This window comes from Conger conger, chromosome 6, assembly GCF_963514075.1.
Source record: "Conger conger chromosome 6, fConCon1.1, whole genome shotgun sequence".
In the NCBI taxonomy this organism is placed as follows: Eukaryota; Metazoa; Chordata; class Actinopteri; order Anguilliformes; family Congridae; genus Conger; species Conger conger.
The window spans coordinates 37,607,667-37,633,030 of NC_083765.1; the positions used below are offsets into that span (position 1 = coordinate 37,607,667).

Genomic DNA, 25,364 nt, shown 5'->3' on the forward strand with positions numbered 1-25,364 from the left:
TCACTGACAAAAAAGAACCAATTATATCCACCCAGGAGTGGGAGTTGGATACACCCACACAGGAGTGGGATGTTTTCAGCACATGTAAAGCACGTGGTTCGCATATTCGTCGGCTGGAGTGTGCATCTCTGCGAGAACCAATCAGTGTACTGGTCTCATATGTGTTTTTTGTGTAATGCCGTTAGGTATCATATTAGTAGCATATTGATAGTCTCACTAGCCGGATGTGCTGCTGCTCCGTGATAGATGTTCATTTCAGTGTCCGCGTGGATGCAAGTATTTCATAGAAATAATAATTGGGTCATTGTCTGGGATATGTTTTCTCTCACCGGGAGTAACCTTAGTTAGGACTCACTGGTTCAGCAGGTAGTTTTGGCACCCGGACAAGCAAAATTGTTTGCTAAAGTTGCTAATTCACACGCGGCTGTATGCACAAAGATCCTCACATCACAAGATTCATAATGAATGGAGTCAGATTAGCTTGTTTTCCTCCCTGCGGCAAAATGAAGTTCTTTACAACACACCCACACTGGGGCGGGGAACAGACAGGGAAAGACGCACAGGAAAAAGGGAGCAGCCGCACCTGAATGTGATGGCAAAGGAGTCACCGTCCTCTCTCTGCCGGATGAGGAAGGCTCCGTCACGCGGAATACGCATCAGCATGTCCTCTGCCTCCCCTCTGCTCAGATTACTGTAGAACCAGCTGGATAACACACACACAGAGTTTACTACACGAAACATCACACAAACACAAACACAAACACACACACACACACACACACACACACACACACACACACACACACACACACACACACACACACAACATTACATTACATTACATTAATGGCATTTGACAGACGCTCTTATCCAGAGCGACGTACAATTGATTAGACTAAGCAGGAGACAATCCTCCCCTGGAGCAATGCAGGGTTAAGGGCCTTGCTCAAGAGCCCAACGGCTGTGCAGATCTTTTTGCTAGACCGGGGATCGAACCACCGACCTTGTGGGTCCCAGTCATGTACCTTAACCACTACGCTACAGGCCGCCCCACAAACTCCATACACACAAACAGGTCAACACACGCACACACAATTAAAAATGTAGAAAAGAACAATAATATAAAGCAGTGTTATGCATGTGTCTGTGTGCGTGTGTGCGTGTGTGTGTGTGCGCGTGCGTGCATGTCTCCATGTATCAATCAGTACATTTTTATTTGTATAGCGCTTTTAACAAAGGGGCTTTGTCACAAAGCAGCTTTATAGAGAACAGGCCCTCAAGAGTACACCTAGGGGAACGTGTATGTGTGTGTGTGTGTGCATGTCTGAGTTTATGTGTGCATGTGTGTGTATGTCTGTGTGTGTGTGTGTCTGTGTGTGTGTGTGTGTGTTCATGTCTGCATGTATGTGTGTGTTTGTGTGTGTGTGTGCATGTCTGAGTTTATGTGTACGTGTGTGTGCATGTCTGTGTGTGTGTCTGACTCACTTCTCTGAGAGGTGCCTGTTGGGGCGTGGCACAGCATCAGTGAGCCGGAGGTCAAAGTCTGCGCAGCGGAGGGGGTTCTGCCGGTAGTGCTCGATCAGCCCGTACACGCTGGAGAAGTGCAGGTTCTCCGTCAGGTAGTACACCGTGTGTCCCCCCTCGGAGGCAGAGCGGATTCGACAGTGCTGCACCCTCCCTCCACGCCTGCAATAAACAGCACGCTTACATCACACTACACACTACATACTACATCCCATTACCTTCCAACATCAGCTAGAACACCTTATCATCCTACAGTATCACAAAAACACCATATCACCCTACAGTATCACCCTAAAACACCATGTCACCCCACAATATCACACTAAAACACAATATCACCCTACAGGATCACACGAAAACACCATATCACCCTCCAGTATCACACTAAAACACCATATCACCCTACAGCATCACACTAAAACACCATATCACCCTCCCGTATCACACTAAAACACCATATCATCCTCGCGCATCACACTAAAACACCATATCACCCTCCAGCATCACACTAAAACACCATATCACCCTACGGTATCACACTAAAACACCATATCACCCTACAGTATCACACTAAAACACTATATCACCGTCCCGCATCACACTAAAACGCCATATCACCCTCCGGTATCACACTAAAACACCATATCAACCTCCAGCATCACACGAAAACACCATATCACCCTCCAGTATCCCACTAAAACACCATATCACCCTCCAGTATCACACAAAAACACCATATCACCCTACAGTATCACCCTAAAACACCATGTCACCCTCCAGTATCACACTGAAACACCATATCACCGTCCAGTATCACACAAAAACACCATATCACCCTACAGCATCACACTAATGATATCACCCTACAGTATCACACAAAAACACCATATCACCCGACAGTATCACCCTAAAACACCATGTCACCCTCAATATCACACTAAAACACCATATACCCCTACAGCATCACCCGAAAACACCATGTCACCCCACAATATCACACTAAAACACCATATCACCCTACAGTATCACACTAAAACACCATATCACCCTCCAGTATCACACAAAAACACCATATCACCCTACAGTATCACCCTAAAACACCATGTCACCCTACAATATCACACTAAAACACCATATCACCCTACAGCATCACACGAAAACACCATATCACCCTCCAGTATCACACAAAAACACCTTATCACCCTACAGCATCACACTAAAACACCATATCACCCTCCCGTATCACACTAAAACACCGTATCACCCTAGAGTATCACACAAAAACACCATATCACCCTACAGCATCACACTAAAATGCCATATCACCCTACAGCATCACACAAAAACACCATATCACCCTACAGTATCACCCTAAAACACCATGTCACCCTCAATATCACATTAAAACACCATATCACCCTACAGCATCACACAAAAACACCATATCACCCTACAGTATCACCCTAAAACACCATGTCACCCTCAATATCACACTAAAACACCATATCACCCTACAGCATCACACGAAAACACCATATCACCCTCCAGTATCACACCAAAACACCATATCACCCTACAGCATCACACTAAAACACCATATCACCCTCCCGTATCACACTAAATCACCATATCACCCTCCAGTATCATACTAAAACTCCATATCACCCTCCGGTATCACACAAAAACACCATATCACCCTATAGCATCACACTAAAACGCCATATCACCCTACAGCATCACACTAAAACACCATGTCAACCTACAATATCACACTAAAACACCATATCACCCTACAGCATCACACGAAAACACCATATCACCCTCCAGTATCACACAAAAACACCATATCACCCTACAGTATCACCCTAAAACACCATGTCACCCTCAATATCACATTAAAACACCACATCACCCTACAGCATCACACAAAAACACCATATCACCCTACAGTATCACCCTAAAACACCATGTCACCCTCAATATCACACTAAAACACCATATCACCCTACAGCATCACACGAAAACACCATATCACCCTCCAGTATCACACCAAAACACCATATCACCCTACAGCATCACACTAAAACACCATATCACCCTCCCGTATCACACTAAATCACCATATCACCCTCCAGTATCATACTAAAACACCATATCACCCTCCGGTATCACACAAAAACACCATATCACCCTATAGCATCACACTAAAACGCCATATCACCCTACAGCATCACCCTAAAACACCATGTCACCCTCAATATCACATTAAAACACCATATCACCCTACAGCATCACACAAAAACACCATATCACCCTACAGTATCACCCTAAAACACCATGTCACCCTCAATATCACACTAAAACACCATATCACCCTCCAGTATCACACCAAAACACCATATCACCCTACAGCATCACACTAAAACACCATATCACCCTCCCGTATCACACTAAATCACCATATCACCCTCCAGTATCATACTAAAACACCATATCACCCTATAGCATCACACTAAAACGCCATATCACCCTACAGCATCACACTAAAACACCATGTCAACCTACAATATCACACTAAAACACCATATCACCCTACAGCATCACACGTAAACACCATATCACCCTCCAGTATCACACAAAAACACCTTATCACCCTACAGCATCACACTAAAACACCATATCACCCTCCCGTATCACACTAAAACACCATATCACCCTACAGCATCACACTAAAATGCCATATCACCCTACAGCATCACACAAAAACACCATATCACCCTACAGTATCACCCTAAAACACCATGTCACCCTCAATATCACATTAAAACACCATATCACCCTACAGCATCACACAAAAACACCATATCACCCTACAGTATCACCCTAAAACACCATGTCACCCTCAATATCACACTAAAACACCATATCACCCTACAGCATCACACAAAAACACCATATCACCCTCCAGTATCACACCAAAACACCATATCACCCTACAGCATCACACTAAAACACCATATCACCCTCCCGTATCACACTAAATCACCATATCACCCTCCAGTATCATACTAAAACACCATATCACCCTCCGGTATCACACAAAAACACCTTATCACCCTATAGCATCACACTAAAACGCCATATCACCCTACAGCATCACACTAAAACACCATGTCAACCTACAGCATCACACGAAAACACCATATCACCCTCCAGTATCACACTAAAACACCATATCACCCTCCCGTATCACAATAAAACACCATGTCACCCTACAGTATCACCCTAAAACACCATGTCACCCCACAATATCACACGAAAACACCATATCACCCTCCAGTATCACACTAAAACACCATATCACCCTCCCGTATCACACAAAAACACCATATCACCCTACAGCATCACACAAAAACACCATATCACCCTCCAGTATCACACTAAAACACCATATCACCCTCCCGTATCACAATAAAACACCATATCACCCTCCAGTATCACACTAAAACACCATATCATCCTCAAGTATCATACTAAAACACCATATCACCCTACAGCATCACACGAAAACACCATATCACCCTCCAGTATCACACTAAAACACCATATCACCCTCCAGTATCACAATAAAACACCATATCACCCTCCCGTATCACACTAAAACACCATATCACCCTACAATATCACACTAAAACACCATATCACCCTACAGTATCACAATACAACACCATTTCACCCTACAGCATCACACCAAAAACACCATATCACCCTCCAGTATCATACTAAAACACCATGTCACCCTCCAGTATCACACGAAAACACCATATCACCCTACAGCATCACACCAAAGACACCATATCACCCTCCAGTATCACACTAAAACACCATATCACCCTCCAGTATCACACTAAAACACCATTTCACCCTACAGCATCACACCAAAAACACCATATCACCGTCCCGTATCACACTAAAACACCTATATCACCCTACAGCATCACACCAAAAACACCATATCACCCTCCCGTATCACACTAAAACACCATATCACCCTCCAGTATCACACTAAAACACCATATCACCCTCCCGTATCACACAAAAACACCATATCACCCTACAGCATCACACAAAAACACCATATCACCCTCCAGTATCACACTAAAACACCATATCACCCTCCCGTATCACAATAAAACACCATATCACCCTCCAGTATCACACTAAAACACCATATCATCCTCAAGTATCATACTAAAACACCATATCACCCTACAGCATCACACGAAAACACCATATCACCCTCCAGTATCACACTAAAACACCATATCACCCTCCAGTATCACAATAAAACACCATATCACCCTCCCGTATCACACTAAAACACCATATCACCCTACAATATCACACTAAAACACCATATCACCCTACAGTATCACAATACAACACCATTTCACCCTACAGCATCACACCAAAAACACCATATCACCCTCCAGTATCATACTAAAACACCATGTCACCCTCCAGTATCACACGAAAACACCATATCACCCTACAGCATCACACCAAAGACACCATATCACCCTCCAGTATCACACTAAAACACCATATCACCCTCCAGTATCACACTAAAACACCATTTCACCCTACAGCATCACACCAAAAACACCATATCACCGTCCCGTATCACACTAAAACACCTATATCACCCTACAGCATCACACCAAAAACACCATATCACCCTCCCGTATCACACTAAAACACCATATCACCCTCCAGTATCACACTAAAACACCATGTCACCCTACAGTATCACACTAAAACACCATATCACCCTACAGCATCACACCAAAAACACCATATGACCCGCCATTATCACTCTAAAACACCATATCACCCTCCAGTATCACACTAAAACACCATGTCACCCTACAGTATCAGACTAAAACACCATATCACCCTACAGTATCACAGTAAAACACCACATAACCCTCCCATGTCATACTAAAACACCATATCACCCTCCAGTATCACCCTAAAACCCTGATATACCTTCATGATGGTTTGACTCATAAGGGTATGAGGGAGAGCGATCGGCAAAGTACCAGAAGGAGAGAGTAAAGTCTGTGACGAAGGTGTCGCTCTCCCGCACCAGGAAGGTGCCGTCGAGCCCCCCCGACTCGGCGCAGAACTCCTGCAGGAGGCGCTCTGCGGTCTGCCGGCCCTCTGACATGCGCCCGTGGAACCAGGGCTCGTTGTAATGCAGCTCCGACGGCCTCATGCCCTGCAGGGAGAGAGGGAGAGGGCAGGGAATACACAAGGCCATTGCAGCCTTAGGCAAGGTATTAACTAGAACGGCTACAGGGATATCCAGTTGTATATAGTACAGTCCGTAAGTATTTGGACAGTTGGTACAATTTGGTCCTTTGGGCTCTGTAGTGCAGGACGTTGGATTTTAAGTGAAATAATAAATAATAGTCTCCAGTGTTGCTTTGTCTGTTAATGCTGTTCTGCATATTAAACATTATTACCTTCATAGTCTGAGTGACTGAAATCCTGTCGAGTGGGTCTTAAATTCTGTGAGAATACTACATATAAATAACCAATTAGTGTTGAAAAATACATCCAACGACGGTAGGCAATGGCATTTGCTTTTGGGTTTTTGAAAAAAACACAAAACATATGTCATTGTTCTTTGTGAACGTTTTGTGGGTGCTTTAGATACTAAAACCCGGAAGAGAACACTGATGGGTGTGGGCCTTAAAACGTCTTACTGTGTGGGTGAAACCTAGCAGAACATAATCATGCACTTTTTCTGACAGGCAGACTTCTCCTACTTCGCAAATGGGTGGACTCGCTACAGGCCTCGTGAGATGTAGGCCCCGCTCACCTTCCTGGGCTCCTCGTCCTCCTCCTCGTACTCCTCAGCGTAGTACAGCATATCGTCTGAGATCACACAGTAGTGCCGGTTCCATCGCTGAGGGCACAGACACAACCACCAACGTTAATCTCCCCGCACCCACAGACCCATGACCCGTGTCCTCAATGCCGCTCTTATCCGAAGACGTGATGCATCCTTCTGAAAAAACAGCTCAAGCTAGGTTCTGAAACAGCTGGTAGCTGGTTGACCAGTTAGACCAGCTCTATGCTCAATATAGTTTGACCAGTTCAAGCTGTTTCATGTTTTGAAACAGCTGGCTGCTGGTATTTGAAGCTGGTCATAGCTGGATTTTACACCACGGTCGTGAGCTGTAGGCAGTGCCTGCATCTGATTCCCTTGTTCAAATGACAATATCTAATAGAGATTGCCGGTCTGGCAGTGACAACTTTTACACAAGTGCAGTACATTAATGATACATCCATATCTGTACTACTGGTGATAGCTCGGACTACTGACCTCAAAATGTTTTTATGCCATCAAACAAGGATTCCTTAATTCCTCTAATTCCAATGTGTCTAGTTTTTGAACAGCAAACTAATTTCCTTCATATACTGTAACCACACTGTGTACCGACAACCTGTAACCAAAATCACTTCTGAAACATTCAATCAAATGAATTTGCCTATTTCATATTATTGGATTCATTGTTTGCCAGTTTGTACATCATGGTACATCATGTAGCAATAATTTTGGCACATGCGGTTTTCAGAAAAAATAGTAAATATATTTACATAAAGTATACAGTTTTCCTGTATGTTTGGACATTAAATATAGATCATTATATATATGTTGTATATTATATGCTTTTTTTTCTCCATTTTCATTAGGGTGCCAATAATTCTGGAGCCCACTGTAACTGCAATCTGCCAAACCCATTTGATTTGGCATAATGATTTGGCAAACCCTTACACCTTGCTGCGGAGGATGGGCTCCCAGTCTATAGCCGGGTTCCTCCTGAGACTTCTTCCCATTGAGGAGTTGTTTCTCACCACTGTTTAAGGGTTTTTTTCCCCACTACGTTGTTTTTTTTTTTTGCTTGCTCTTTCGGGGTTTCAAGTCAGCTGTTTTCCCTTATGCTACTCTGTAAAGTGCCTTAGTGACAGTCTTCTGTAAAAAGCACTGTACAAATATAATTGAATTTAATTCAAATATTAAAAACGAGCTAAAGTTGGAATTTAAGTGAGAGTGTACATCTTACTTGGATAATTTCACACTTCTTTTTTGGTGGAAAATAACTCAAGGACTCATTTTGGGAACCACAAGTTCTTGACAGAGATTATTGGGTGGTTCCTGCACTATTGGTCAGATAGAAAATGGCTACACACTACACTCCCCTGCTTACAGTTGGTGATACCATCCTGATGCTCAGCACTGGTTAGTACCTGGTCCACAGGGTCCCAGATGTAAAGGTCTCCCTGCTTTTCCCCCTTCCGCAGGTCTCCCCGGCCAAAGCCGGCATCCGTGCGGCCCAGGTCATCTGCCATGCTCAGCTTCTTATGCTGTACAGAGAGACTATAGGTGAACACAGAGAGACTGCACAAGTGTACATGAATCTTAGAGAGACTGCACAGGTGGATATACTTTTCACAGAGGGACTGCAAAGTTGGACATGCATTTCACAGAGTGCAAATGTGTGCACAGATTTCACACAGAGCACATTAGCATAGATCTGCACATATTTTACAGACTGAATAGGTGCAGTCTACATGAATATGTCTTTCTCTGCTAATTGATGAACACAGTCACATAGATGTACATATATTTCACAGAGACTCCACTACTGTACGCATACAATATTTCACATACAGACACGACTCCTTTCCCTGTTGACCATTCTATGCCCTGTAGGGCATAACCTATGGGACAGCATGTAACCTAGTGGGTAAGGTACATCACTGGGACCTGGAAGGTTGGTGGTTCATGCCCCAGTGTAGCCAAAATAAGATCCATGCAACTCTTGGGACCTTGAACAAGACCAGTAACCTCTTATTGCTCCTGGGGGGATTGTCCCCTGCTTAATCTCATAAACTCCCTTTGGATAAAAGCGTCAGCTAAATAACTGCACTGTAATATAATGTAATGCAATGTAACAATCTCTCACCCACCTTTATGATGATCTTGCCCTTGAGCTGGGTGGGGGAGGGCAGCTGATCGGCGATGAGCTCCACGGGTTCCGTCAGCAGCTTGTCCTGGAACACGTCCCTGAAGATCCGCGCCATCTGCCTCTGCTGGACAAGGCTGCAGTGCTCCTCGATCGAGAGCACCAGCGGGTATCTGACACGGGCCAAATGTTAACACAACATTCATTCAACACTACAAGTGTTTTCTTTAAATAGGACATTTCTTCTCCTTTTTTATTTATAAATTTTTCTGCGGTTTGAACACCTCTCCACTACTCGTTGTTACATCAGTCTTCTACTGACTGTAAACAGCACTAAAATGGCACCCATTTTGTTAAATTGGACAGCAGCATGCAGCGTAGCTGATGCTCTGATCTTAAAGCATTATCTGAGGTCTAACCATCTTTTAAAGCGCAAAAGCAGCACTGTACCGCAGATTTTCCCTCTCTACCATTGAAGCCCAATCATTCCAATCTGACGCACACTTTGAGAATTCATTGCGGTCCATGACACATTACAACTTGGTGGCACTGTCGTACTACATTAAATCCTGTAGTACACAACCAGAAACTGCCATAGCCAAGAAGCTGAGCTGAGATGGTACCAGATAAGATGCACTTACTCCGATGCGACAAAGGCATGCTCATTAATGGCCTTCACCACGTCCTCAAACTTGATCTTGGTGGTCCTGGTCCAGCCGTGGTAGATAATGGGCCCAAGCGGACTGTCCCAGCAGTCCACTAAGGCCAGAGCAGAAAACAATGACTGTTAAGCCACTTCTTCAACTAGTCTGTTTAAGGAAAATTAATATACCCAGCTAAATAGAAGAGGATTGAATAGGTGCTCAACAAACAGGACAAATAAACTATATGAGACTCCTTACCCTGACAAATTCAGGGACTAGCCCAAAATAAGAGATGGTGGAGCACACAGACCTCAGAGTAATGAAGACTTAATAGACAGGGGACACTGACGTTTTGAACTCTGAAGTCTAAACCCACGTACAGCTGACCTGGGTCAAATATGTTAATTGTTTTGTATTCAAATACTTTTCTGTATCCAACTAATCTTGCCTGGTGCATTTGAGGCAACCAAGAGGACCAGAAGGTGGGGTTTGACTATTTTAGACTATACTAGGTTCCGATACATCAGACAAATTCAGTAACGTGTAGAAATGTATTTAAAAATACACAAGGGGGCAGACATTCCGCTCTTCTTTCCCTATAGAAATGGAATTACTGAATCCTATAAGCCTTAAATCAGAAAGGTGTAGGTCAGTGGCCCTCACTTCAGGTCCTGGAGAGCCGCAGGGTGTGCTGGTTTTTGTTTTTGCCTTAATATCAGCAACCAATTCAGACCCAAGAAACCAGGAGAGCTGAGTTAACTGTGTAATTAACTGCTTTAATTGATAAATTACGCTCTGAGTAAGAACAATAGCTGGCACACCCTGCGGCTCTCCAGGACCAAGGAGTGAGGACCACTGCAGTATATTGGCGGGGGGAGCAGTGAGGCACTTACGCTCTATACAGCGGCAGCCCAGGCGTAGGCATCGCACGTAGGCCTCTGTGGATGACTCGCTCCGCAACTGGTCCCCCGTCAAGTACCTACAGGAAACAGGCTACACCATCATAACACTACACAAGTTATGGGAGACCTATTACACCGCCCACGCAAGCTACAGGAAAGGTCACATCACCAATCACACAGGAACACACATCAACCTCCCACACAAACCACAGACAGTGTTGTCTGTAAAGTGAACATTGCACAGAAGCGATATGAAACGCTCCACTATCATAAAACAATCTCCATTGTTGCACATAAATTCTGTGGTAACTTCTGAAATTACATTTCAAGAAATTCAACACTAGCACACACAGGATGTACAAAAAATTAATTCCTTCAAATACAATACAGGCATCAAAGAGCACATACACTAACAAACTGCAGGCTACAGAACAAGCATTATTAATAAACTGTTCAGAAGATTCATCCACAGTCAGCAAGTATGAAACTAGCTGGCCATTAGTGGACCTCTGTCATTCCACCAGCAATTTGCAAATCGGCACTACGGCCCTCCAGTGCAGGGGTTTAAAGCTCCATTCCTGGAAGGCCACAGTGTCAAACAGGTATTTGTGGTTTCCAGTCAGCAGTTAATTAAGGCCTTGAGAACAAGATGTGTAGTCTCTTTAATATCAATTTAAACTCAAATTAATCACTTGTGCTGAAACACATCAATAACCAGCAGACACTGCGGCTGTCCGAGACTGGAGTTTGACACCCGGTCAAGCATTCAAGACCAACGCGGCGCTCATTTCTGAAATGCTGGCACCCCGACAGCTGCCACTGATGGCAGTCCAATGGGCACTCGCTTGCAGGGTAAACATCACACTGGTGGTCAGCTGCACTCTGTAGTTTTGTACTGACGTGTTGTGGGAGGAGTTTATCCAGTAGTGGGACAGTGGATTGTTCATGTCCAGAGTGCAAACCTCAGAGAACTTCTCATCCCAGAGTGAATTCTCCTTGGAGAACAGAAAATGGAGGAACTGCGGAGAGATAGAAGACAATGGCAAAGCTGCTGAAAAAAAAAACTGCTAGGTTTTGAAACAGCTGGTAACTGCTTGACTAGTTCAGACCAGCTCCGAGCTTGATATGGTTTAGCTGGCAGACCAGTTCAAACTATATTTTGAAATAGCTTGTAGCTGGATAACCAGTTAACAGTTACGTATGACCAGCTTGACCAGCTCAATTTTCAGGCATGTGATTTTTCCAGTTTTTCTTTGATGAAGAACAATCAGAAAATACTCTTTTTCATGTCCTACATTGATTCAGGGGCTCCCCTGGGTATGCTAGCTTTTGCTGCTGGCAAGCTTCTGACCAGTAAAGTTGGCTGAAAAGGTCCATAATTCCATTTTTTTTTTCAGAACCCTTAAACTTTACATAGTGCAGCATATATTCATTTTCCAGTGTTCCAGGTTTCCATGTGTTCCAGGACCCAGCTGATTTAACCTATCATTCTATGATCAATTAAAATATTGAAATATTTTACCATATAGCACATTCAGTTCGGGCATTAGTTTGTTTTGTTTATTTGACTGATTAAAAGTCAAATGTGAATATGGAACATTGATTCAGGGCATACACAGCTATTTCTGACATTATGTGGCCAAAAGAAGGTTTACCATCATGGAATAAGTATTACACCAGGTATATAGGTATCTACATTTTGTACGGTAGCATAAAAAAAAAGCTAAATAATGCTTGGATATATAGAAAGGTACTGAGCATAAAACAAAGGACCTTAATCTTCGTATTATGTTTGGGGTTAATTTGAAGAACCAGCTTTTTTTAATCTCTACGGTATGATTTTTCTCATTTTCCAATTTGGTGGGATTAAACCATAAAACATGAAATAAAAGTCCTGTACAAAGGTGTTGGGTTGGGTTGCTTTACCCACTGTAACTGTATAAAATCTAAGAAAATAACCAAGCATTTTTATTTTGTTTGAATGATTCTGGTGGCATTTTCCCACAGAGGTGTCAAACTTTCACTTACATTGATGTTTCTCACATATTTCTCATATTTATGGATAAAAGCATTAGCACACAAAGTGGCTATTGTACTATTACAATAATTTTGACCCCAAACACTCATAAAGTCTTAACATAATATGAGGAATTTGATGTTATGCAATGCTACTCTCAGACCTCACTTGCTCACGTACAGACTTACTTATAAGCACTTATGAGCAACTCTGGGCACCTCAGTACAAGAAAAAAATATATTTTAAAAGTAAAGAAAAAGAAAGGAAGCTATGCATGTTAAATTTGGTTCTTGGTATTCATGGTATAAATGCAAAAATTGTAAGGAAAGACTTAAGGCCGGTTTATTAACTCCATTGCCCCACTGAAATCGCAGAAATCAGTATAAACCAGCCTTTAATCTCCGCAAGCTTAGTCGAATAAGACTAAGGGGGGGGGGGGGGGGGGGGGTATTTGATTGAGGTTTTTAAAATCACACTCGACACATAAAGAGGAAACACACCTCGCCTACTGTGAACTCAGGGTCGTTAGTCTTCCTCATTGTGTCATCGATGAAGGTCGTCATCAGCTCCCTCACCTGGTTCAGGTCATTCGCCCACGCCTCCTAAGAGAGAGAGGGAGAGAAAGAGACAGAGAAAAGAGAGAGGTAAAGAGAAAATTGGAGGGGGAAATTGAAAGATGAACGAAAGTGAGAGAGCAAGTGATTGTACCTGTATACATATTTTGCATCATTACATAAGAACTCTGATATTTTGTAAACAGCGCTATATGAATACAACATAAAATCCATGTAATCTATCAAGACAAGATTGACATTTTTGAAAATTTGGCTAAGCTAAAGGTCATAAATGTAACCAAACCGGTCATTCATGCAGAGTGGGAAAGACTAATACTGACACCAGGGGGCAATGTTGAAGATGCGACTGATTATTAACAATCTGTGAAATCATCACTGTCATGCAAGTTTTCCTCCTGTTATTGAAAATTCTCAGTACATAGTCTTGCTCCATAGCATACAACAGTTCTCTCTTATGTGACATATTTGTACTAGCCCTGGATCAAATAATTAATTTATTTTATCCAAAAGCGGCGCAAGGCTATTGTATTGGAACCTATGAAATACTGGTCCCATTATCTGCCGTCTCTGTGGGCAATATGTAATTGTCGGTTCATATTGGGCTTGGCTTTCACACAGCTAATACAGTTTTGGAAATGTCTGCTCAGCAATCATAAGAAAAGTCAACAGCAGTACCCAATCCAACCGATAAAAAGCCATTCTTGAATATTGTTATGATTAATATTGTTTTAGCAGTGCAATAGGTAAAACTTAAATGCACAAAGTGGCAGCACAGTGAATGGTTAACATTGGAGAAAAAAAAGGGTTTTACTGTTTCAAATTCAAAACCACTAACTTTAAACATTTTGCTGTATCTACAAATAGCTGGATTGCAGTGGGGATTTTTGTGTGTGTAGTGAAATCAAATAATATTGGATTAGAACATGTGATTGACTGGCATGTCACTGGTCATGACCTGCACATGTAGCTGGATGGAAAGGCAAGACTGCAATTGAGTCATTGCTATAGGGTTTAACGTGGAGGCTGGTTTATAGTATGTTTCTAAACTAGAGTATTTATTATTCACTTCATCCATCCCAACCATGGTCTTTGTGGGAATATTTGCATGGTTGCCAATGAGGCCCTGAGTCTCACAGAAACACAGTGGGGAACCAGTATAATATTTTAATATGAAAACAATACTTTGAATAGGCCTGTTAATTCAGTTAGGTTTCTGGTTTGTTAACTGGTTGGTAGATCTGTGCAGCTATTTACTTATTTAATACAGAGCCATTATAATTTAACATTTTAAAATCATAATATATGTTCGGCATCTTAAACAACATTTCTAATTATTATGCTAGTTATGCTCATGTCTCTTCCATCTTGTGTATTTTTGAACACCTGCCCTGTTCTCACATCGCTCCTTGGGGGCAACAAAGACCTACTTATTAATTGGTTAAATGAGTAATCGATTAACTGCTTGATTAATTGGTTTGCAGAGCTGTGAGGATGGTCCTTACCTTCTGCTGGTGAAGGAGGAAACGCTGGAAATCAAACAAGGAAACAACAGAGGCTTCGGGTCTGTCTGTGTTACTGAGAGCAGAGCACAGAGCGATAAAATCACACTGTTGTACATCTACAAAACTGCTCTATGCCCATACACAACTACACACTCACATTACAATCATCAATAAAGGAACATTAAATAACAAATTGCACACTCAAAGCAATACAACGACACAACTACACTTTGTGCCAAGATGGAAAACACAAACTCACCCCATAATGAAAGCACAAGATTCCTTCTTAAACTCCTCCAAAATCTGATGACAGACATTAGAGAGATTGAAATTCATTTTTACAGTAAAAGCCTACCCGCAAGCGACATAGTTTATGAGGAATTAAACTCACACTCTTCTGATTTTCAAACATTAAGATGTTGTAGAACTTATGAAACTGCTCAAAGTCCAGGACATCTTTCCTCGCACCTATCTCCTGCAGAAGACACAGATTAAACTTTTGTCACAATTCTGCTCAAAGAGTGTTGCAGCCACAGACTGTAGAAAAAATATGAACAAATGCTTGTTCATCGGGTTATGTTCTGTGGATTGGTTGTTTTAATTTGTTGTCATTTTCACCGTGAGGGTGACATGTGAAGACTGGTGACATTTATTTTTCCATTTTTGTCAGCGTGTGCTCTCTCTCACTCCAGCGCCTGTAATGAAATAAAACGCTGGTGCAATCTGGAATTTCTATATCTTTCGGGGGTGTGTCATGGCGCATGATACATACAAACACTTTTTATTCTAAAACTAAAAATTACAAATTACAATAATGGTATTTATTCATTAAATTGTAGTTGTCCTAGCATCCTCAATGATACAATTATTTTATCAAAAAATATATATAATAATTAAAACAAAAATAGTGATAGGAATAGGGAGCAAAAGAGGTGACCAGTACCGCAAACCTATCCTTCAGAAAGCGGGCACCAGGAACTTTCAGGTTCAAATGTGGCAGGAGAGACTTCAGCTCCTTCATTGTGATGCTAGAGAGAGAGAGGCAGAAAGACTGAGAGAGGGAGAGAGAGGGGTAGTGGCTACTATCAGAGCATATTGGAGGCAAGACGAAGATGAATACATAGGATGAAAGAACAGTACCTGTTCTTCTTCGTCTGACTGATAGAATACATCTGCTTCCTCAACCACCTGGGGAAAGATAGGAGCCAGTGTTAAAATGGGAAGAGATTGTGTATCTGTGTGTGTGTGTGTGTGTGTGTGCGTGAGCACCTCTCGATTATATCGGGGGTTGGAGCCTCCAGCGCCTCCTGTCTCAGCAGCTCCAGGCCCAACAGCCATTTCTCTGCGTCCTCCACTGTATCAGCTGTTAATCAACAGTCATTCTTCATTATTTCTTTTATACTGAATGCTGTAAAGATGGGATCTCAAACTTCAGTTCTGGAGTCTGCTGGTAGTTTGGTGTATTTTTTATTAATTTAAGATACCAACTGACCACGGACCATGTACCAAGGCTACATTTGGCTGCAGAATTAAACAAAACAACAACAAACAGACACTGCAGTCCGACATGACTTAAAAAGCCTGTATAAACATACACATACACACTCACTTACACATACAAAACTACACACACTTATACACATACACATGTGCACAGACATAGACACACACACACACAAACAGACTCACCTGCAAGGCTCAATGTCTGAAGGACAAACTGGGATCCATAAAAGATGGTGAAGCAGGTTCTGTCATCATACTTATCCTTGTAGTCTTTAAATCGTTCAAAGTCCTTGGAGTTCTTCCCTGGGCGAACCTCCCGAATCTCAGGTAGGTCCACTGCAACAAACAGCACAGTGAGTATAACAAGCAGCAGGGCCACTACAACAAACAGCACAGTGAGTATAACAAGCTGCAAGCCACTACAACAAACACTGAAACCACTCCAACAAACAGCACAGTGATTATAAGCAGCAGAGCCACTGCAACAAACGGCAGACACTACAGTACAACAAAGACCACAGCCACTACAACAAACCACAGTCACTACTACAATAAACAGCACAGTCATGACAATAAATAGCATAGTCACTACAACAAACATCACAGCCCCAACAACATCAGCACAGTCACAGCAACATGCAGCACAATGACTAGAATATTGAACGGTGACTGTGTATTCCTGTATGATTTTACTTTTACAAAGTGATATAATTACCAAATGATGTGTGAATTTCTATTTTAGAAATGTCAGCAGTTTGCTGCCTAGCTCACCTTGCTCATATGTTTGTAATATTTTGCATGGGATTTAGCAGTTGTTCTTAACTAGAGTGACAATTTAAATAAAAAAAGTTTTGCAAAAAAAAATAAAAAATATTTTTAATGCATTTATTGAGATAATTCAGGATAATCATTCCAACAACCTCTGATAAACAAGCCCAGCTCCTACACTTATACTACACTGCTACCCCACATTAATAATTTACAGACTGAATAAAGTTTTATTTAAAGTTCATGCATTATTACAGAAATATCTTTCACAACCCTTGACTGACTACATATGGCCATATTTCTCACTTAACACTATTCTGAATTCGAGTTTCTTCCCCCTAACCAGGACTTGTCACCAGAGGTCATTACTCCATCCGTCAGGTTATAAGGAGATGCAGTGTAAGGAGCTAGTACAGCTCTTAACCCAAGAGGAAAGACACACATAAAAGCACATGCACACGCACACACACACACACGCACACAGAAACAGGAAGCAGCTGGACTGAAATGAAGCTTAGTTAAAGTGTAAACGTCTTCTCTCTCTGACATGCATTGCATTTTGCTCAGAGCCCAAAGATCTCATTGTATTAATCTTCCTACGTTCACATCAACAGTACTGTTAACTGTATCTTAGCAATTGAATATTCCACAGTGACTGTACCACCCCCAAAGTGACTGTATTTCCCCCACAGTATCTCTATATCTACAAAGCAACTCTGTCACTTGTCCCCACATAGTTGCTTGTCCCCACTTCACTGTATGTCTTCACAATGACTGTACCTCCACAGTAACAGTATCTACACCTCTTAATACAATTTTCCTCCAGGAACTGGTGCCACACATAATACTCTTGTGTAACAAAAAAATTTAACCCCAAGAATTAATGTAACATTTTAGGACACATTTTTTCACAAATCCAAACAAATACAAATCTAAGAATGAATAAAATAATGAAAAGGCTGCAGGCACATTCTCCTAACTGGATGGCAGAGAGGGAGAGAAAGTAAGGGGGTGAAATAAAGAGAGATAGACACACTTCAGGCCTTAAGCCCTTAATTTAAGTCACTGACTATCTAGGGTCCACACACCTTGTTAAAAAGGGCTAAATTTGCTGCTAATCTAAAGGAAACCACAGAAATCTACAGGAACTGTGGCACCTCTAGTGTAAAGTCACGCTCAAAAAGGAACACAGCAGATAGCCACACCACACTGCAACAAAGCCACAGAACATTTATTTTCAGCAACCATTTGAGCTTAACTTCAATTTGCTATTTTAATCATCTGTATCTATCCAGGTGAATCTCTTGAGGTCTTCTTTAAAAACCTACATTTCTGCTTTCACACATCAATGCCAAGATAACACAAACATCTGAATGACACATAAACCTGATATTACTAAAAGGCTTTCCTTAAATTCAAGTGTCAATATCTTGTCTTAAATTCGGAGAGAACCATTTCCTCTGATCTAAGACTTTTTAGTAAAGTGCTCCATGACCAAGCACAGCATAGATAAAGAACCATTTCCCCATATCTACTGAAATCCTGGAAACAGAAAAAGACAGCAGCAACTGTTATCACCGCAACATATAGGCAGAGTCACACAGACACACACACACCAAGATATACTTTATTAGTCCCCAAAGGCAGCAGTGAGCTTGACACACCATTGACACACACGCAAAGTAACAAGAACAGCAAGCAGCAGACACACTTGCACACACTGATACACGATAGACTGGTGCAGTGTGCAAGGTCAGAATTATTGTCAGAATTGCTAGGTCTTTCTACAATTCAAATACAATGGGCACCTAAATTATTGGCAACCTCAATAAAAATGCAGAGAAAAGGCTGCAGATAATAACCGATATGTTATGTTGAAACATATGGGCAAACAATCTACTTTTATTTCAATGCATTTAAATTCACATTTCAATTTTTATAAAGCAAACCCACGGATATCAATGATTCTGAAAAGATCTGCATGGAGGAATGGTCAAATATCCCTCAAAATGTGTTCTCCAAACTTATCACATATTATAGGAAATAATGGCGCTCATCTTTGCCAGAGGTGTTTGCACAGTATTCATCCAATGGTGACAATAATTGTCATTGAATCATTAATAAAGCACACTATGCATGTTGGAAAATATAGCTTATATCTATAACTGTATTACATTTTAGTTTATCATATTGCATATATCATAACTTCATTCAGAATGGGTAATGATAAGACACAATTCCTGCTGTGTTGCACAACGCTCTGCTAAAGCAGTTAACACCGTTGACTGACGGTGACTCTGCAGTGCTAAGCATGTGACAGATACTGGCTGGGCAGGACTTCCTCCCCATCTTCTACATAACCACAAAAAACAGGCACAGGGCTGCTAGGTGGCTCACCCAGTTAAGGCACTGTTTTACTGCATGGATATGCCTCTGGAATTGATTCAGGTATCAACATTCCTGAGCTGACTGTAGGTTGCAGCCACACAATGCAGCTGACATCTTGAGAGCACTTGCTTGTCTGGTTTGCAAAGAAGGAAAAAGTGGGGGAAGTCTATGTATACACACGCACACATGCATGTCTGTGACAGAATAAACAGTATGCAAACAGGGTGAACAAAGCACACTACCTTGTGGCTTGTTCTGACAATTTTTGGGTCTGAGCAAAAGCAAATTCATTTGTCCAGTTTGAATAGTGGATTTTCATTCATGATAAACAATCCCATTTCCCATTTTTGAGGGACCAAAAGTAATCAGACAATTGGCGGCTCAAATTGTCATGATCTGGGTCTGAACTCATGTATCATTTTTTATTATCTTTATTTTTTGTAACTTATTATTCATGTCTGTATTATTTGTATGGATTTGCCTGTGTTTGTCTGCCCTGCCATGTGCTTGTGTTTTCTTTGCCCTGAACTCTGCCCTCACCTGCCTCTGTTAGCCACGCCCCCTTCTGTTCATTTGCATACTCATTGTTTTGATTGATTCCTCCCTGTTCCTCATTGTCTCCTGCCCATTAGTAGCCTCCCTCTGTTATTTTAGTTCTTCCCTTCTGTTCAGCCCTTGCCAGATCGTGCCTGAATGTTTGGTGAGAGATTCTACCCGTTTTTGCTCTGTTCCCATGTGCGCTTGATAAATCTCTGATTTTCTGTTTATGGTAGTTTTCTGAATGAGTTTTTTGATAATATATTTGTATCTGCTCTTTTGGCATTTTTCTAAGTTTTGGGTTTTTGAGAATTTTTGTTCTGTGACTTTTCTGAGTTTGGGTTTTTGATTTTCATTTATGAATTCTGGAGTGACTTTGAGATTGGATTTTTGTTTTTGGATTCTGAGTGACTGCCTTGTCTGATCCTGTTGGAAATAAATAATTCTCTTTTTGCCTGCTACATCCGGTCTGCATTTGGGTCCTTTTCTGCGAGCTCTGACACAAATGTTTCTTGGACAGGTGTGTGATGTTTCATCGTTCGTTCATGAGAGCTAGCAAAAGGTCTTGAATCCCATCTGCATTTGGAGTTGTTCTTGTCTCTCAACATGTGGACCAAAGAGGCGTCAATGCCAGTAAAGCAGGTCATCATTAGGGTGAAAAGTCACACTCCGATGTGTCAAACTGTTTGTTACGTTGTTAAGAAACAAGAACACACTGGCGAGCAATGGCACAACCTGGTAGACTACAGAATACCAGTGTAGTGGATGACAGAGGAATCCTTTGAATGGTGACGAAAAACCCCTTTGTAACTGTTCAACAGATCAAAAACGCTCTGGATGTAGGCGTAGATGTGTCAAAGACGACCATCAAGTGAGGACTACGCCAGCATAACCTTGGTGGGTTCACCACAAGATGCAAACCCCTGGCCAGCCTGAATAATAGGTTACACTTACAAAAGTGTAGATTAAAAACCTCTATAGTTCTGGAACAAAGTGGCATGGACAGATAAGGCAAAGATCAACCTTCTTTTTTTTTTTTTTTTACTGCAAGGGCACAAAGTCTTACGACACTTCTGCATTATAGTTGGAAAATAGCGTGAGGGATATTTTTGCGTACAAAGTAATATGCAAAGTGTAGGCACTATGTTCAGCAGACATATTTTGAGGATACAGTAGTTAAAGTAAGAGGCTGTTTCAGACATGGCCCTGGAAGTATAACCAGAAAGCATCCACCAATCTGCCTTTTGTATCGATTGTTACCAACGAGACCGTAACATAGACCCTGAAGATCCCTGGGAAACTTCAACCAAATTTTGTGCTAACAAACATGTAAAGGATTTATTTTTCTTCATATTGAAGAAGACTAAATTTATGTCTAAAATGGCAAAATTATCTGACCCAGGTCTGGATGGCACAGAACACTACTGCCACCCTATCCCTCGACTTAAGTCATTTAATGCACTGTTTATATTAACATATTCATACCAATATTCATACCACAATGTCATGGTAAATGCTGACGGAAAGGCACATAATCTCTCTGCCATTAGGACATATCATATGCTTAATACCCGGATGGCTTCAAACCTAATAGTTCACTGTGCATTCCTGGTCTTTATACAACCAAAAAAGTTTGATGCTATACAGAAAATGTGACATGAGAATTTTCACACCGTCTGCACTGTGTGCATGTGTGTACTGTATGTGTGTGTGCATACTGTCTTCATGTGTGCATGTTTCTGCATGTCTCTTGCAGCATGTGCAGTCTGAACAAGAACAGCACCAAACTCTGCAGATACAAATTAGGACAGTTACATTAATGGCATTTGGCAGACACTCTTATCCGAAGCGATGTACAGTTGATTAGACTAAGCAGGAAACAATCCTCCCGTGGAGCAATCCAGGGTTATTGTGGCAACACCGGCATTCGAACCACTGACCTTGCGGGTCCCAGTCATGTACCTTAACCACTACACTACAGGCCGCCCCCAGTGACTTTACTACTCATATATTCCCTCTTCCATGTACGGTTAAACTCACTCCCCAGCTTTCTACACACAAGGACATTTCCCTACTAACACACATACCATCCTACTCATACACTTGCTTATGTTATGTGTTAGAAAATATTAGTGCAGTTATTTCTGTGAACCACACTGCTGCTACTAGGCATACTGCGGCTTGCCATGCAAGGCTAGGGTGGAGGAAAAAGCATAGAGTTTGGTGTGTTAACTAAGAAAGCTAATATTTGGGTGGGGAGCAAGCAGAGAATTTACTGTAAGTTGGGTAGGGGGGAGGAGCACACATTGTAGGGTGGGGTTTGGAGCAGACCCGGATAAAATATGTCATTGTTTCGGATTCAAATACTGTTCTGTGCTCTATTAACCTTGCCTGGGGCAATTGTGTCAACCAACAAGACCAGAAGGCGGGGTTTGTACCAGTATTACATAGCTTCCAATGCACCAGCGGTCAAGCGGGGCAGAAAAGTATTTGAATGGAACAGTATTGCGTATTGGACCTGGGTCTGGTTTGAGGGAGGGGCACTCACGGACGCCGTCGGTCTTGTCGGCGGTGCGTGTCCAGGCCACCTGCCGGGTCTCCATGATGACCTGCACGGACAGCCGCTCCATCCGCTGCCTGAACACCGTCATCACGATGCCCATCTCCAGGTCCCGCTTGATCAGGCTCTTCTTGTACTCCGTCAGTTCCCCCTGCTGCACACGGCCCGCCATCGCTGCTCCGTCAGTCAGGGTGCCCGCCTGGGATGAATCATCAAATACTTACACAACCGCTGTATGTTCACTAGCGTTATAGGTTCTGCACTAGACCTAAGCTCCCAGCAGCCACACCCTATAGAACAGAATCCCTACCATAGAGTAGTAATCTGCTCTTATGCCAGTATGTGGTTAGGTTTTACAGTGGGGATCTAAAATCCATTATACATAACATACCATAACATAACAACGAGAACAAGCCGTTCAGCCCAGCAATGATTGCCTTTTCCTATCACTAAAGTGAGCCTACTGCTTAGTTTGCCAAAAAGCTAAAAGGTATCTAGCACCATATCAAGCCTGATTTTAAAAACCTGTTTCTGCCTCCACGACATGCCCTGGTAAGCTATTCCACACGGTCATCATCACCATCATCATCATCATAAAGTTCTGTCTCTGCTATGATTTCTTTCAACAATTCACCTGCTCCAACAGTGTGTGAAATACACAGTGCACATATATCCAGCGCAGATGACAATAAGAACATTTATGCTCCCAGTGTCCCACATTTAATGCACGGGCAGACAAAATAGGTCTTCACCAGAATACTGTCCATCCGTGCATTAAATTCAAATTGGTAGCATACAATTGCAGGTTTTCTTATTATTGTCTATTCTTCCGGGCCAGCATATAACTATTTGGATGCTATTTTGATTACTATTAAAAGCTTCAGAGACTAATGCTTTTCATAAGGACACACTAAGGGACAGAAAGACAGAAATAGAGTAAAGGAAGAGTGAATGAAAGAGATAGGGTGGAAGTGTATGTGTACACTAGTGCTGTCAACATTGACATGAAATTCAGTTTGAATTTGACCTTCCAAAACTGGTATGAATTTGAATATATTTGAATATTATTTGCTTTTAAATATGTACAGTGCAGCCCGTAAGTATTTTAGTGGTACAATTTCTATTTTTCTGGCTCAGCACATTGATTTGTAATTTGAAACTGAAACAACAAAACATTGAAAATGAAACTATGAACGTGACGTTAACATGTAAACTGTTATTTTGAATATGAGGGAATTTGCATCCATATCAGGTTATCTGTGTAGGAATTACAACCCTTTTATACAGAGTCCCTTCATTTTAGGGGACCAAAAGTAATTGGATAGGTGGCTTCACAACTGTTTCTTATTAGTCATGTGTATTCAATTGCTTCCTTGGTGCAGGTATAAGAAAGCTTTCAGTAACAGCAACTTTCAGTCTTGATTCTAGACTTTTGAACTCTTTAGCTGCAAAAACAGGATGGCTAGGTTGCAGAGTTCTGGAAAGAAGGTCTTGTGAACAGATGAGACTAAGATTGACTTGTATGAGAGTGATGGCAAGAGCAAAGTATGACGGTTAAAAGGAATTGCCACAGCTGTTGGGTCACTTGTCTTTATTGCTAATGTAACTGCAGCAAGGCAGTCCTCTGAAACATACACCAGTGCTCTTTCTTCGTAATGGTGTTCCAAACAGTTTGTTTCAGTAAGCCTATTGTTTGGCCTATGTCTCTGACCATTTCTTCTTATTTCTTCTTCTCATGGCTTCCTTGACTCTCAATGTCACAATTCTGGTCCTTGTGTTGACAACCACCAATTACTGACTCCAAAGGCAAACAAAAGTTACTGAATGATTTCTTATACCTGTACTAAGGAAACGATTACAGACTAATCAGAAGAAGCTGAGAAGTCAACGGCCCACGTTTGGTCCCATAAAATGGGGGGACTATATACACTCAGTCATCACTTTGTAGGTACTTATTATACTTATTTTTTAGACGTATTGGTATGCTGCTGTAGCTGTTCCATTTCAAGGTTTGACATTGTATTGTGTGTTCAGAGATGCTCTTCTGTATACCACTGTTGTAATATGTGGTTATTTGAGTTACTGTCACCTTCTTCTCAACTTGAACCAGTCTGGCCCTTCTCCTCTGACCTTTCTCATTAATAAGGGATTTTCGCTCACAGAACTGCTGCTCACTGGATGTTTTTTTTGTTTGTTTTACGCACCATTCTCTGTAAACTCTAAAGACTGTTGTGTGTATAAATCCTAGGAGCTCAGCAGTTTCTGAGATACTCAAATCACCCCTTCTGGCACCAACAGTCATTCCAGTGTCAAAGTCACTTTGATCATATTTCCTCTCCATTCTGATGTTTGATCTGAACAACAATTGAAGCTCTTGACCATATCGGCATGTTTTTAAGTGTATA

General features: G+C 41.8%; 1 protein-coding gene across 2 annotated transcripts in view; it reads right to left on the reverse strand.

Annotated features, from left to right (window-relative positions):
- plcg2 (phospholipase C, gamma 2) overlaps positions 1 to 25,364 on the reverse strand; it is a 42,971-nt gene that overhangs the window by 12,331 nt on the left and 5,276 nt on the right. For both annotated transcript variants that reach the window (XM_061244892.1, XM_061244894.1), the window contains exons 2-19: positions 22,948 to 23,158; positions 16,893 to 17,042; positions 16,473 to 16,566; positions 16,344 to 16,391; positions 16,147 to 16,231; positions 15,595 to 15,678; positions 15,463 to 15,506; positions 15,204 to 15,276; positions 13,627 to 13,728; positions 12,010 to 12,128; positions 11,101 to 11,186; positions 10,205 to 10,322; positions 9,568 to 9,736; positions 8,845 to 8,961; positions 7,412 to 7,498; positions 6,627 to 6,805; positions 1,486 to 1,686; positions 584 to 703 (exon numbers count right to left, since the gene is read on the reverse strand). In XM_061244892.1, coding sequence (XP_061100876.1) covers positions 584 to 703; positions 1,486 to 1,686; positions 6,627 to 6,805; positions 7,412 to 7,498; positions 8,845 to 8,961; positions 9,568 to 9,736; positions 10,205 to 10,322; positions 11,101 to 11,186; positions 12,010 to 12,128; positions 13,627 to 13,728; positions 15,204 to 15,276; positions 15,463 to 15,506; positions 15,595 to 15,678; positions 16,147 to 16,231; positions 16,344 to 16,391; positions 16,473 to 16,566; positions 16,893 to 17,042; positions 22,948 to 23,158 — 2,087 coding nt within the window. The remainder of the gene's footprint in view (positions 1 to 583; positions 704 to 1,485; positions 1,687 to 6,626; positions 6,806 to 7,411; positions 7,499 to 8,844; positions 8,962 to 9,567; positions 9,737 to 10,204; positions 10,323 to 11,100; positions 11,187 to 12,009; positions 12,129 to 13,626; positions 13,729 to 15,203; positions 15,277 to 15,462; positions 15,507 to 15,594; positions 15,679 to 16,146; positions 16,232 to 16,343; positions 16,392 to 16,472; positions 16,567 to 16,892; positions 17,043 to 22,947; positions 23,159 to 25,364) is intronic.